This window comes from Tachysurus fulvidraco, chromosome 9 (assembly GCF_022655615.1).
Source record: "Tachysurus fulvidraco isolate hzauxx_2018 chromosome 9, HZAU_PFXX_2.0, whole genome shotgun sequence".
In the NCBI taxonomy this organism is placed as follows: domain Eukaryota; kingdom Metazoa; phylum Chordata; class Actinopteri; order Siluriformes; family Bagridae; genus Tachysurus; species Tachysurus fulvidraco.
Window position 1 is genome coordinate 22,916,224 of NC_062526.1, and position 15,468 is coordinate 22,931,691.

The following is a 15,468-nucleotide window of genomic DNA, read 5'->3' on the forward strand; positions in this document are numbered from 1 at the left end:
GAGTATTTACATCATCGTCTGACTCATTATGCATTATGCTACGTGGACTGTTGGACTCTTACCACCGTTTTTTTGGCACCGCTCGGTCTGGGACGACTTCTCTGAATCCGAATGAACCAAAATTCTAACAGATACTGTAAAAAATAATAATTAAAAATGGGTTAAAGGAGGGAGAGTAATGTGGCAGAAAAAAGATTTACAAAGTAGATATCTGGTAGTAAAATAAAAGAAATACAAAATTTCACCACACCAAGAAAACTGCAAAGACAAAGAACCCAAAGGTACAAAAGCAAAAGACAGACAGCTCTAGAATTTGCTTTAATAACGTCTCTGTATCCACTTTAAACAAAACAAAAACCATACTGAACACAGACAGGTTTTAATAAAGCAAAATCTGAAAAAAAAACAACAACAGATATTTCTACATGTCTGTCTCGTGTCTGTAAAAGTTCACCTGCAATACATTTCAGATTCTGATGTTTATGAACAAATGAGGGGGAAAAGTGCATCAGGTATGAAACATGGTGGTGGAAGCATCGATAGAACAGTAATGCAGGGATTACAAAACACTAAGAGCTCATAACATCTCTCTGATATGACAGAATGTAGTGAATTAAATGACACCACATGTGGGTATGAGCTGTAGTTTGGAAAAAGCTGCAAAAAATTGTATTAGAATAAAGGAATTACTATTAAAATAAAGCCTGTGGAGAAAGAAATTCTGATCAAGTCTAACAGTTTTCACGTACGTCTCGGCGTCTTTATCTTTGGCTCCGTTACTAGCTGCATGGATGAAGCATTATAAGCGCTTCACCTTCGGCCTTTAACCAAATGTGCATGAAAGACTCGGATAAGATCAAAAAATTCATACTAAACCTCCACTATTATAAGGGCATGCAGCTATGCTCTATGGAACCGGGGACGAATAATTTCATGGCTTCATTTCCATTGCAAATGAAATGGCAGAGTTGTGTATTACAGTATAGGCAGCGCTTCCACCGGGGCTTAAAAATAGCTCTGCTTTTACAGGAAGATAATAAGAAACCAAAGTAAAAGACTATACACAGAATGCTAAAATGGATCGAGTGAAACTCTGCCCTTTTTTATTCAAGGTCCCCAAACACAGCTAGAGTGATACACAGGGGGCGAATAAAGAAAAGAGCAGCAAGCTCAAGGTCAACGCAGTACAAACAGCGACAGCCACAAAGCTCCTTTTGTTCTGTCTCCCTGAGAACCGCGCTTTACTGAAACACGACCTCGTCCGTCTTCACTCGGGTTCCTTCATGGCACTGACTCTCTGAGATGAACCTTTTTTTTATTGCATAGTCATCTATCGAAGACAGATTTATATTAAAATCTAACCACGTGGGTAGCAGTACATTCAGTCGGTAACAACTTCTGATTATCGTGTAGCTCATGTTACGATTTCTAACTTAGTTACGAGGCACATGAACGTAAACGGGAACTAAATTAAAAGGGCAAAGTATGAGTACTTGTAATTAATTAATTATTATTATTACTGTATTGAACCTATAGACAATGTTCCATGACTTTTGACCTTGCTAAGAAACAAATTAAACTTTGCCCTCACTGATTGCGATTTTCTACTCTATCGAGATGGTAATCCGTGACTTCGGACACGGAGATACGACCGATCGGAAATTTAAATTAAAAGTGTTTGTTTTTCAAACAAACTACCAGAAAAAATCCTAGACAAATTTCTTTTAACACTCGTGTAAAGCAAATCTCGATAAAATATCACAACGTTATCAAACATCGAATAAAAATAAACGAGACTCTGATCTGAAACACAGCAGACGTTCTGGACTGAGCTCATAAGCTGAGAAGCGAGACCCAGACCAGCATGATGACGAGTAAAGCATTCGACCGGGTTAAGATTCCAGCAACAGAATTAAAGAGACGGATTCGTCCCTCCACGGACGGATGGACCCTCTGCCTCTCAGTGATGTAGCCAGCAAAGACGGACATGTCCAGGTCACCTGCGGGAGGAAAAGGCACGTTAACACGCGTACACCTGCACTGTGTTTATTCTCCTAATCATCATGTTTACTAATTCTGTCTGGAACGCCTCATTTGTTGACTCATGACTTTTTTTCTTTTTTTTTTTTTCTTTGAGTCTAAAAGTTCCCTCATCTTTCCTGCGTGTTCTGACTTGACGTCTAGACGTTCTGTCATCTTTCAAAACCATGTGACGGCCGTTCGTTATTTTTTTTATTATGAAGCATTACATAATGAGCATTACACGTTCGTGTTCGTCCACTCTGACGAATCGATGTTAGAGGGCAGCTTTAAACAAAATAATACTGTTTAAGACAAAAATGACAGCAAACTGATCTTTTTTTTTTTTTTATACTGAGAGACATATACTTTTTATATAAAACACATGAATCTCACACCAAGCTGCTGAAAGTAAAAGCTAAATCTTAGAGAACAATCATCGGGAAGTAAGTAACGAATAATAAACCACCAAAATGTTTTGTCTATTACTGTAAAAAAAAAAAATATATATATATTTTTTACTACAAGCTACTGACAAAAACAATCCTCACACAAAAACGTCCACACGTTCCATCCTATAAACAGTAGCTCTGTTCACATGCAGACATTTTCATTCATCTAAATGAATTCCATCTGTGAGTAGTTTATATTTACTGCAATCTGTGGAAGTCCTAAGATGTCGTGCGCTATTAGTATTTAGTCTTTCGAGTTTTTCTGTGATCTCGGGCATAAGGACGTGTTCTAAAGTGCAGCAGCGTGGACGATTGCATGTGCTTTTACTTTGGGTCAAACTGAAACGGCTGTCTGTCGGTCATGTGATCGACAACTTCCACGTAAGTGTGAACGAAGCTGTGAGGTCTACAACCATCAAAGACGATCCAGAGACCGTAAATGTGTAGTCAGTTTCATTACCAGTGAGTCTGCAAGATGGTGTTTAAACACAAACATAACAGAATCTCATATACTGATTATTTCAGATCAGCAACATCTTATAACCGTATTATAACATAATACGATCGTATAATAGAATCAGATTCAAATGTCATTCAGCTCGAGCTCAATCTGTCTGTTGGGACTGTTTAGATGAAACCTTTTCGATCTGATTGAGCCACAAATCAGATGGTAATATTATTTATATTTGTATTTCAGTAGACTGTTCAAAAATTATTCTGGAATTTGTATGAAATCCTTACGGCAGATTACATACGCACATTAATTGTGTGCGTGTGTGTGTGCGTGTGTGTGTGTGTATGCGAGTGTGAAATACATCATGTTTTCCTGCTGCTTCACAGAGGTTTCAGCACAATGTGTGAACACAGGGGTGAAGTTGCACACATACGCGCTCTGCCTGTGGTTTGCATGTAGACAGACTCACCGCTGTCATGTTTCAGCTTCTCCTCCTTGATCATCGAAAAACCGTCTCCTCCGTCCACTAGATACGACGGCATGACGACCCTGTAGGCTTTTTTAGTGTCCAGGGGCTCGTAGTGCGGCACTCGACACTCAGTACACAACACGCTCACCTTCTTCACTCGCTCACCAGAGGGCTTACTTAGGTCATACTCTATCTGAAAGCCTACACACACACACACACACACACACACACACACACACACACACACACACACACACATACATTGTTTAGCTACATCTTATCAGAAAAAAACCTTCCTATGGTTCATCTTCTATTTAAAATAACATTGATCATTTTTTCCTGTCCCGAGGCTGTTCGGGTCCCAAAGGAAGTTTTAGTCCATATCGTCGAACACCCTGTTCTCTAAACAACAATACAAAGTATCACAAAGCGGCATTCAGAAATCCGGCAATAGACAGTAATAAAATACTGAATAAACTAAGGAAAAGTTCACTAAAAGGAGATAAGGAAGAAAGCTGTAAAGGAACACAATGAGAACACGTCCTGTTTATGTGGCACCGGATATCGTGAAAATATCTCAAAGATTTCGAGGACTGGAGCCGAGTGATGTCTTTACTTTGCAGTCACACGGTAACACAAACCCACCCAGTTACAAGCGACAGTACAGATCAGTAGCTCTTTTTGAGACAGTTAAAGACAAAAACCCTGAGATATAATGATTTACCTGAGACCTGTAGGAACTCCCCGGTGTTTCCTCCGTATCTGCGGACGCTGTGCTCGAAGGCCTGCAGCAACGTCGAGCCTTTCAACATAACCAGATCGAACGTCCCGCCGAACGGCAGCACGGAGAGCACATCCTCCATGGTGATGCTACCTGAGATGAGACAAAATCCACCACAGTTTCTTTTAAATTTACAGCATTTATGTCCAGAGTGATGTACGAAAGTGCTTTAAAGTCTCTATTATTGGATACATTAACCGTGGCTCATTAGGTCACAGACTTAAGATACCATGAGCCTTAAACAAACCTGTTTTTTTTTATATATATATACATACAACAAACAGGGGAGAAAGTGCTAGATGAAGTGTTTCATGAAGAATCAAGCATCGCGTTAGTTCTGGCAGGCCACGTCGTCAAGCGTGCATCAGCTGTTAATCAGCTGTCCACGACGCGCACCAATCCGGTTACGGCATCCATATCACCCGGCCATTTAAATTCCCATTCATAGAGCCGTTCAGCGCTTTGCTGCTGCCACCATCTAAACTCCCTCCTCCAACCCCGACTCCACCGAGCCGGAACCTGTGTTCGCTGTACCAGTTTACGTCTTAAATCTCCACATATTTTTCTCTCTCTCCCTCTCTCTCTAATTATTTAATTATCTATCTATCTATCCATTCATTTATTACTTTCCAAAAACGTGTAAGTGAGCTTATCAATACTATGCATGCTAGTGGTTCTGTTAGGGAGGGTCTATTATATTTTCTACGCGTGGATTCTTGCCCAGAACACAACCATACCGCCAACACTAACTGTACTGTATGCTATCATCTAATAATTCCCTTGTGACAAAGTGGTCCTGACAGAAAGTACGTCTTCATCCGTCGTTTGAAGATAGTCAGTGACTCGGGTGTCCGGAGCCCTAGGGGGAGTTCATTCCACCAGCTTGGTGCCAGAACAGAAAAGAGTCTTGTAGTGTATTTACCTCTTACCCTGAGACATGGTGGGACCAGTCGAGCAGTGCTGGTAGATCTGAGGGTGCGACGTGCAGTGCGAGGAGTGATGAGGGCTTTGAGGTAAGAGGAGGCAGGTCTGTTTTGTGCCTTTGTAGGCAAGCATCAGTGTTTTGAATCTGATGCGTGCAGCTAGTTTCACACATCTCACATAACGTTTCTTATTGGACCGAATCCCAACGAAAACCCCCTTACTCAGAGCGAGTGAAGTGAAAACTGTAAGATGACGTTTAAGGCATCAGACGAACTTCTGGACTGTAACGACATGTCCGGGGGAAAAAGCGAGTTTCAACAGGTCAGAGAATTGTTTAGTTAAAAAGTTATGCGAATCTTTCACAAGACACAAGGACGCTGATTTAACCCCAGCTTCTGCTTTGCTCAAGATGACTGAGGTCATAATGAAATATCCTCCTGTGGCAAAAGTGGATGTTTTTGTGCAAGATGCAATACATTTTGTGTCACGTTAAATGTCAAGCATGTGAGGGCTGAAAAACATACAGCGCTGGTCGATTTCACAACCCGGTGTATCCACTTGTGCGTCAAGACCGTGAACTTATTAATGAAGAGGAGAAAGATCACTAGCCTTTAGCCTTCAGTTAGTGATCTTTGCTGTGGTTACGTTTAGTGGCTCGTTCAAAACACACAGAAAAAAGAAGTCATAATTAATTTACTAGGTGTCTGTTTTGTTCATTTATATTTAATGACTGCTTTATCATGGAGGTGTAGCACATATGCTACAACACCCGCTGACAAGGACACTGAGAACAATCACATGTAGAGAGAAAAAAAAGAAAATACATGAGAGCAGGATCAGTCCTCAGAGTTGTGAAGTTTTCACCCTGCCATATGCACCTACATCTGAATACTGAGCATTTGGTGAAGAATCTGATACACAACAGGTTGTTTTATGGGTTACTGATATGTTCTTGGTGGGAAACGGTGGCTTAGTGGTTAGCACGTTCGCCTCACACCTCCAGGGTTGGGGGTTCGATTCCCGCCTCCGCCTTGTGTGTGTGGAGTTTGCATGTTCTCCCCGTGCCTCGGGGGTTTCCTCCGGGTACTCCGGTTTCCTCCCCGGGTCCAAAGACATGCATGGTAGGTTGTTTGGCATCTCTGGAAAATTGTCCGTAGTGTGTGAGTGTGTGAGTGTGTGAGTGTGTGTGTGTGTGTGTGTGTGTGTGTGTGTGTGCCCTGTGATGGGTTGGCACTCCGTCCAGGGTGTATCCTGCCTCGATGCCCGATGACGCCTGAGATAGGCACAGGCTCCCCGTGACAGAGAAGTTCGGATAAGCGGTAGAAAATGAGTGAATGATACAGTATGTTCTTAACACATCTATGGTATGCTCTGCCCTGAGCTGACTGTGTGATAGCATCTGTTTATGCCCTCATCTACAACATCATCTATGACTGCGATATCAACAGAAAACTACACATTTCTTCTGTATAAATATTGCGTCAGTCTTAGTAAAGGTGTGAAGAGTTTTGCTGTACGATCACGTCTCCTCGTGAGGTTTTTTGTGGGTATCTCTTCCCTGATCAGATTAGCGCTTGACGGCAGCAGCACGATTCAGACGTGTTCTTCGAACAGTTTGGAGAATCGTCTCAGACAGAAAAGGGTTTGCTATGTGATGAACATGAGAGCATACAAGCCCGAGAAAAGTGGACGAGATAAGATTATGTTAGCGTATCATCATCATCATCATCATCATCAGTGTGATCCAATAGGTTTCTTTGTCATTTACAAAACGGATAAAAAGAAAATGAAATTTATGAATGTGACCAATTATCTTCCTCAGGAAGCCCTCGATGCACTCTGAGGTAAAAAACGGAATTTTCACACTTGGTCAAGGTTATGTTATGAAACTAAGACTTGTATTGTTATGACTACAGACATCACGGTTGAGTGACTCGCTTCAGAAGGGAAGTTTGTGTTCCTGCTGTGTTGGTTAACCTGTCTTCTTACTTAACGTGGGCTTGGCAAGGTTAGGAAACAACCTGACTGAAAAACATGTCTACACTGTATTAGTGATGATTCTCAGGACAAAAAAAACAGCTTTGGCCTTTCATTCTTTCTTTCTTTCTTTCTTTCTTTCTTTCTTTCTTTCTTTCTTCAGTGTTGAAAATCACAATCCATCATTAATTTAGTTCTATTTATAAAATGAACACATCATGATTCATATTTCTTCTTGAGTTCTCTCGATCTAAATTAATTAAACCGAACTAAACCTTATAACGGGGGCACGGTGGCTTCGTGGTTAGTACGTTCGCCTCACACCTCCAGGGTTGGGAGTTCGATTCCCGCCTCCGCCTTGTGTGTGTGGAGTTTGCATGTTCTCCCCGTGCCTCGGGGGTTTCCTCCGGGTACTCCGGTTTCCTCCCCCGGTCCAAAGACATGCATGGTAGGTTGATTGGCATCTCTGGAAAATTGTCTGTAGTGTGTAAGTGTGTGCCCTGTGATGGGTTGGCACTCCGTCCAGGGTGTATCCTGCCTTGATGCCCAATGACGCCTGAGATAGGCACAGGCTCCCCGTGACCCGAGGTAGTTCAGATAAGCGGTAGAAAATTAAATGAATGAACGAATGAATGAATAAACCTTTTGACTATGAACAAGTCTATAAACTGCAGCAAACATATTTCCATATTCCATATAAATTTCCATATTCTTCCTATAGACATTTAAATAATGGCCCTGTTGTTTTAAAGAGGAAAATAAATTTGGGCAGTCATTAAACAAGATCTATATTGTATATCCGCTCTAATGGTTCATACCCACTCCCACGTACCGTTTCTGCTACGTTCATCAATGGGGCCTCGAATTCCTCCTCCGTTTAAAATACAGGCACTAACATGGTTCCACTGGAGCTCGTCTGGATATTTGATGTTGTGATGAACCTGCGATAAAATAATCCGTTATATATACGGAGAATAACGAAGGCAACCGTTCATCTATCGACAGCATGAAATTAGCAAGACCGTAAATAATAAGAGGTGTAAATAATGACGGATAACTCACCATGGCGTCACAGATCAAGTTTCCCAGGTTGCATTCACGAAATCGACACTCTTCAAACGTCCCGTTAAGGTAGACCAGGGTCTTCCCTACAAACTGAGCCGAGTAATTGGCCAACTTCCCCTTCCAGGCGTCTACTTCTGCCTTAATGCTGGGATCTAGACAAATATATAACTATATTTAGTATAGTCTATATATAACTATACTAAAATAAACATTTTGGATAAGAATAAAAAGAATTGATTTATTTTCATTTTACTGACTTTGGCTTTCACATACACGTATTTCAAGAAATGAAGCGAGGGTACAAAAAGATACCAGAGATCTGTAGCTGAGAGCCGTGAACACGGTGTAATAAAAGCCCGAGGTACCGTGTAAAAGGATTTCCTCCAGCACTCACCTTCAGCTATGTTGCTATTCAGCAAGATTGGATTTCCGTCGGCTTTTACAACCTTTCCGTCAGAATCAAAAGTCACTTTGAGGTAGCCGAGGTATTTCCCAAACGCGTAGGCTTGGACCACTGGCACCTGGCGACCGTCATCGGACTGTACCATAAAGGGGTAGGGTCCTGCTGGTACCTCGGAGGAAGGGTGATCCCCTGTACACACACACACACTTTACTAATAGACAAACATAGTTTAGAACAGGCGTGTCTAATCTTATCCAGAAAAGGCAGATGTGGGTGCAGATGTGGGTTTTCATCTTAACCGAGTATAAACCGATTAAACAGCTGGGATCAGGTGTGTACCTGCTTCATTGGAAGGAAATCCTGCACTCTGGGAAGTTAAATTCACTTTTATTTCAAAGCGTCTTTAACGTCGGACTTTGTCCCAAATCATCCATCCTTTTTCTATACTACAGGGTCACAGAGAACCTGGAGACTATCCCAGGAGACTCGGGCCACAAGGCACGGTACATCCTGCCTAACATAGAGCACAATCGCATATACACTCATTCCTCCACACATTACTAAGTTTAGAGATGCTATTAAGCCTAAAAAAACGAGTCGTCTGGGCTTGGGGAGGAAACCAGAGGATATCACGCTGAAAACATAAATTCCACACACAGGGTGGAGGTGGGAGTCGAACGTCCATGTGTCAAATCAGGTTTATAGAAACACACCACACAGTGTGACACAGCTAAATGTTCACTGGCACTGTTTAAGCTAAACTAAGCTGTGGAAGCTCTCAAAACAACACGGCCTTTATAAACGCACCACTGCGTCAACACCGCTTCACATTCATGACATATTTTCTGCCGGCGAGTGTGTGTGTGTGTGTGTGTGTGTGTCTGCTACATAATCATTTTTCACATCACTTCCAAGGACAAGTTGTGCTTTGCTGTCAGGACGTCCTTTAATACAAAACACAACCCAAAGAGAACGAGCTAACAAATGCATATCGCTCACATTGGGTGGTGTGGTGGGAATTTCTAATCTTAAGATGTTCATAAGGCTTTGTTCTTCTATGCTTGTACCCTGTGTGCATCATAACCAGAGACTGACATCGTCATCAGTAGGTTTTGTTAAGATTATGACAAGGGCAGTAGGGACTGGGGACGAGTTGTCCATAAACAATGTCCTATACTGTAGGTCCTCTAGAAGACCTTGGCCTGGTCAGATTAGCTTGATAAGGAGATGCATGAGGTAATGTTGTTTTGCTTTTACATATCTTCTGTTCTTCTTGGGCTCTGTTTATAAAAACCTTGATGTAGTTAATGATCTTGGCCCTTCGTCTCTCATGCTACATGTGGAGTGTTGGGTCCTGCTGTGCAGCTGAGCAGAAATAAATTGTGTAACCTTTTTTTTACTCTTGCTCGTGTCTACCAGTGTTATACTTTATTCTTTAAACCTCTCGAACCTCAGAACTTCCACAACAGTGGACAATAAATACTGTAATATGATCATTCTGTATGGAAAGCGATATTAAAAGTCTGTCGCTGGGTTTCCGAATGAATCTTGGGATGAAAATGTGATTATTTCACCGTGAGGTGAGAACAAAAGCAGGTGATGCAGTGGGTCAGGTTACCGATGTCATTACACAGCGTTCTTCTGGGAAACTGCACCTCACTACAGTTTTGTACAATAATCATCTGTATCATCAGTTCTTTCTCTGTCCTACTGCTAAAATTGGAATAATGCTTATGGCATAATGCGTCCTCGTACCAGGACATCCACAAATCCTTAATATTTACTTGTGTGTAGCTTTGACTTTGAAATTGTTCATGCGTTACATGAAAGATTTTAACATCTACAGTACCTGTGTATAAAAAAGTGTTGCTGTGTCCTCCGACCACCACGTCCACGCCACGGACCCTTTTAGCGATCTCCTTGTCCGTTTCGAATCCGGAATGGCCGAGCGCGATGATCTTGTTAACGCCACTAGTAGTGATAAGTTTGTCTACCTCCAGCTGTAGGGCAGCGACCTCCTCCTCAAACTGCATGTACGGCCCTGAGGATACAAGGAACAGTGTAAAGCACAAAATAAACCAAGAGACGTTTTATTTTTAGAGGAATAACGGAATCCTTGCCATTCTAAATAGAAATGTCTAATCTGAGCTGAATTAAAAGCACTGCGATAAGTACGTTATGTTCTTGCTAATACGATCTACAACAAAACGTTAAACAGATCAAAAAAAAAAAAAAGGAATTAAAAGTGACTAAGGCTCTTAGAAAAAGAAAGTTTTAAGAGCGAGTAAACTTGAAACAGAATTTTCAATAATTGAGTCTTTGAATGAGACTCGAATCAAGGAGAACGAATCAGAGTCTTATATAAAGTGAATCACAATGAACGAGCGAATCAGTGGGAAGTATCATGAAAGAAATGAATCTTAATGAATTATAATGAACAAGCGAATCGAAGTAAAAAGCGCACGGAAGAACGAATCACACTGAGCATTTATGAACAAGCAAATTACTTTCAAGAGTAAAATAAAATAAAGCATTAGGAAGGAGCAAAATGACATCGTATAAAGGGAATCACAATAAAAACATAAGTTCAACTGACTTTTTTTTAACTACTTTTAAAAACAATACCTGGCATTGACAAAGATGGCGTCTCTCTGGATGTGTATCCTACTATACCGACAGACTCGGTGCCGACCTTTAGAACTGTAGAAGCAGAATAATATCCGCTAATCTGTGATGCAACAGGTTCAACAGCCTTGATGTTTGCGCTGAGCACGGTGCAGTTCACAGCCTGCAAGAAGGGCTTGAGTCCATCCACTCCATTGTCGAACTCGTGGTTTCCTAGAGCCTAGAGGGTGGAGTCAGAAATGTGAAACATAAACAAATGCAAACTGGAAGGGAAAAAAAAAACAAGCACTAAATGTAATAAAATTGGTCGAAGAGGTTGAGGAGTCGTACCTCGATCTGCTTCCCAAAACAAACCTTTCTGTAAATGATATTTATATTGTTCGGGGTTTTAATAACGAAAATGTTCAGCGTTAACGTCACTACCCTCCGAAAACAACACACACAACCCTCTAGATAATCCGAAAACAACAACCCAAGCGGCTTAAACGCAGCTGAGTCCAACCCCAACCTGCACTTAGAGATCTATCACCGTAAATCACTGAGGTCTGGCTGTAAATCTTTGTCACGCTTATTACAGCCATGAATTGGGGACCAACACAAACCTTCCACGCTTATTAACAATCTATTCAAAGGCTCTGCTTAGCATGAAAGAGGCAGATGTAGGTTGGGTCTTTAGCAAAACTCTACGGAACGCCTTAACTCCAGGAACAGGACAACATCATCTCACGCTCTAGGAAACTTCATTCGGAAAATGTGACCCGCATGGGAGAAAACGCCTTTACTGTTTACGTGTCAATGTGTCCCAAACCACATGTCGAAAACATGCTGACCGATATAATAACGGCCCTTGTGATTAGTGGGTGGCTGGGAATACTTCCAGAGGTCAAACCATGTTATAAATCATCTCACCCTGATATTCTCCAAGTGTTCACTCATAACAAAACAGCTAACATCAAATCCTTCTGCAAATGTTTATCAAAATAGTACATGTAACCAAGTGGTTTAGTGGAGGTTTCCTCAGATGACGCATTCTGGGCGAGGACCAGGTTTTGTGACTCACGCTTCCCAAATGATGTTTTTTTAATTGAAAAAAAAAAAGAGGAACAAATGGAGAGAGAAGCTACACTTAAGACACAGTATTTATTCAGCTTTGTTTTGTTTCTGCTGTCTCTGTGCTTATCTTCACCCTTATGGTCATTGGATAAGGTCCATGAAGGTCACTCACACACACACACACACACACACACACACACACACACAAACACCTGTTGGTTAGGAATTTCCTACCTTCCACCAAAACAACCTATCGTGTGACATGTACATCTAAGTAGCTCAGGACAGAAAACATTGCTCCCTTGTCCATCGATTCTCAGAACAACATCTGATTAGCGAGAAGGTGTTAATTAAATTTCTAGAACAGCAGCTTGTACACGAAGGCTCTGATTCAAATCCCAGGGTTATAAGAACACGCCTCTTTCTAATACGTTATCGTTTCTATGGAAGAACTACTACGACTCGCAAAGACGTACTGTATCCGGCGGACGAACCTTTATTGAAATAAATAAATGGGAAAAGAAATATTCCATAATTCCAGACATGCTGAAATGTTCTTACATTTATGGAAGAAATGTCATCATGGGAAGTGATCAGTAACACAACTAGCTGTATTTATTTTTATATATCCTTAGAGAAATATCTCGAGAGCTGAGAGAGAGAGGGAGAGAGAGAGAGAGAGAGAGAGAGAGAGAGAGAGAGAGAAAACTCCTCTAGTCGAAAGTTCACAACATTACACACAACTTTATACTAAATGGTGAGCCAACGGAGGACCAAATAAACCTCTGTCTTTATGCGCAGCCTCTTCAGAGCTTTATGATGCATTTATCTGGACAACAAAGCTCTAAGGGTTGTGTTTATCCTCTCAGACAACACATCCATACGGTAAATTACAGGGTATTACTTAAGCATCTAATTTAACCGCCACACGCCTCTCTCGACCACACTACAGTCTGCGGCACAGAGAACAGAAGAACAGCAGCACAGAGAACAGAATTATTTATAAAACACCTTTACATTGTGGAATTCTTTTAGGCATCGAAATCTTTCTGCGATTGTTTCACCGTTACGAGTTGGAATGAATTTTAACGAGCTTTCATATGAAAATCATTTTAGAACCAGGAAAAGGAGAGAAGTTTAGATACAGTACGGTTTATGATGCCTTTATAGGGACGTTAGTAAAAAGCATACAGGCGTTAATGGGGTGAATTAGCATGACTTTGTGAGTTAATAGACAGGTTGAAGATTTAATGACTGGTGACTAAAACACTGGAACAGGAACTTTGTTTAAGAAAAAAAACAAGCAAACAAACAAGAGATTATTTCCACAGTGTGTTACCATGTTCTTAACACACTTAAAAACCACACACACACACACACACGAAAGAAGCATTGTACTTCCTTATAGTGATAGTAAATGTTATTTTAAGCTGGTAAAATGCTTGTTTCTCTGGAGACCCTGTTTACTAAACTTTGTTGGTAATAAAATGATGCCCAATGAGCTCCATGCAGATGTTGCCTGTATGCACAGAAACATCTGCCCGGACTGTGGACCCTCTGTGCGCTCAGTGTGTCTGCACTCACCATGGCATCGTAGCCCAGTCTGTTCATGAAGTGCGCCGCCTCGCTGCCTTTATAGTAGTTGAACCACACGGTGCCCTGGAACTGATCGCCGGCGTCCAGCAGGAGCAATGGCTTCTTCTGGCTGCGGATCTCTTGGATTTTCGTGAAACGACGTGCGACACCGGCATAACAGCCGCCCTTCGTGCACTTTCCCGAGTCCTTGTTGGTCTCCTCTACGCGTGCGTGCACGTCGTTGGTGTGTAGAATCGTGAGCTCCCAGTCTGCCGCCGCGAGCCAACAGCTCGCGCACAGGAGCAGCAGCAGCGGCAGCGCGCGCACCGCCGTCGAAAAGCGCATCCCGTGGCTTGTCACGATTGTGGCAGCGCGCGGACGCCGTGAAAATGTGTAACACGACGCAGTATAGACACTAAATGCTGCAGTGCGCGAGGAGGCGGAGGGTGGCACAGAAATGGGAGTTTCTCTCACCGTCTAACGGAATAGTGACGACTAATAAAACCACCATTTATAACACAAAACATCTTTAAAAAGCAGGAGCGTTAAAATTATCTTAGGTAACAGTTACAACACGTGTACAAACAACACGTGTACAAACAACACGTGTACAAACAAACTAATGTAATATTACATGCTAAAAATTATACTTACACCTGACTGACACACACACACACACACACACACTCTCTTTCTGTCTCTCTCTCTCTCACACACACACACTCTCTCTTTCTCTCTCTCACACACACACACACTCTCTCTCTCTCTCACACACACACTCACTCTCACACACACTCACACAAACACTCTCTCTCTCTCACACACACACACACACACACACACACTCTCTCTCTCTCTCACACACACACACTCTCTCTCTCTCTCTCTCTCACACACACACACAAGAAAAAGTACTTTTTTTGGAAAGCATAACTTTTTAAGATACATATAAGTTACATATATTTGTAAGTCACATATATTTGTGGAGTATGAAAACTGCAGTTTCAGAAAATAGTACTGGTCACTCATTTTGTCAATGACTTCACATATTTTTTTCACTTTTTCACTCTAAATATGTAAATACTGTAAATGTGTCCTATGGTGTGACATTTAAAAAGTACTAAGAAATGATATTAAATAACATCAAATAAATACTTGAGATAGAATTGATCGCATTATTAAAACATTATTTTCTTAAAGTGATATTTATTTTACATAAAAGTACTAATTAGAATTATTTTCACCATGAATAGATGAATGGTGTCACACCAAAGGACAAAAAACTTAACTTCAGGGGTCTTAAAACATAGTTCAATATTTAAACAATTCTGAGAGAAATACTTACCATGTGCACTTCTCATGGCCTTCAAAGGGGTCTTCAGTCACATGACCTTGAGTGGGGTCTTTCAATTAAATGTAGTTGTCCATGATATTGCCCAAATTAAAATTAGTTTTTTGCATAACACCAAAGGACATTTTTTTTCTGTGACAAAATTTATAAAATTCCTACACTTTTAGAAATGTGTGTATATGAAAAGTGATGGCCACTTAGTGAACTAGACACTTGCACAATTATGCCAGGAGTGTTCATTAAGATTTTTAAACATTATTTTCTTTATTTATAAAATGTAATATTTATGAAATAATGTTGTCAACCGTCACACCATAGGA

The 15,468-nt window shown here is 41.2% G+C and overlaps 1 protein-coding gene across 1 annotated transcript; it reads right to left on the reverse strand.

The window, feature by feature from the left end:
* Positions 1-305: 305 nt before the first annotated feature.
* nt5e (5'-nucleotidase, ecto (CD73)) lies at positions 306-15,160 on the reverse strand. The gene is made up of 10 exons (XM_027177192.2): positions 15,143-15,160; positions 13,807-14,274; positions 11,170-11,389; positions 10,394-10,585; positions 8,536-8,733; positions 8,139-8,293; positions 7,909-8,017; positions 4,119-4,268; positions 3,395-3,595; positions 306-2,000 (listed from the first exon to the last, which is right to left on the reverse strand). The coding sequence occupies exons 1-10, from the start codon at positions 15,143-15,145 to the stop codon at positions 1,834-1,836; spliced, it is 1,863 nt and encodes a 620-aa protein (XP_027032993.1). The 5' UTR covers positions 15,146-15,160; the 3' UTR covers positions 306-1,833.
* Between the last annotated feature and the right edge of the window lie 308 nt (positions 15,161-15,468).

Coding starts and splice junctions, on each gene's coding strand:
- nt5e (XM_027177192.2), bottom strand. Junction 8,294..8,535: donor GAATAGCAACATAGCTGAAG/GTGAGTGCTGGA, acceptor ATATTTGTCTAG/ATCCCAGCATTAAGGCAGAA. Junction 2,001..3,394: donor GAAGCTGAAACATGACAGCG/GTGAGTCTGTCT, acceptor TTCCTCCCGCAG/GTGACCTGGACATGTCCGTC.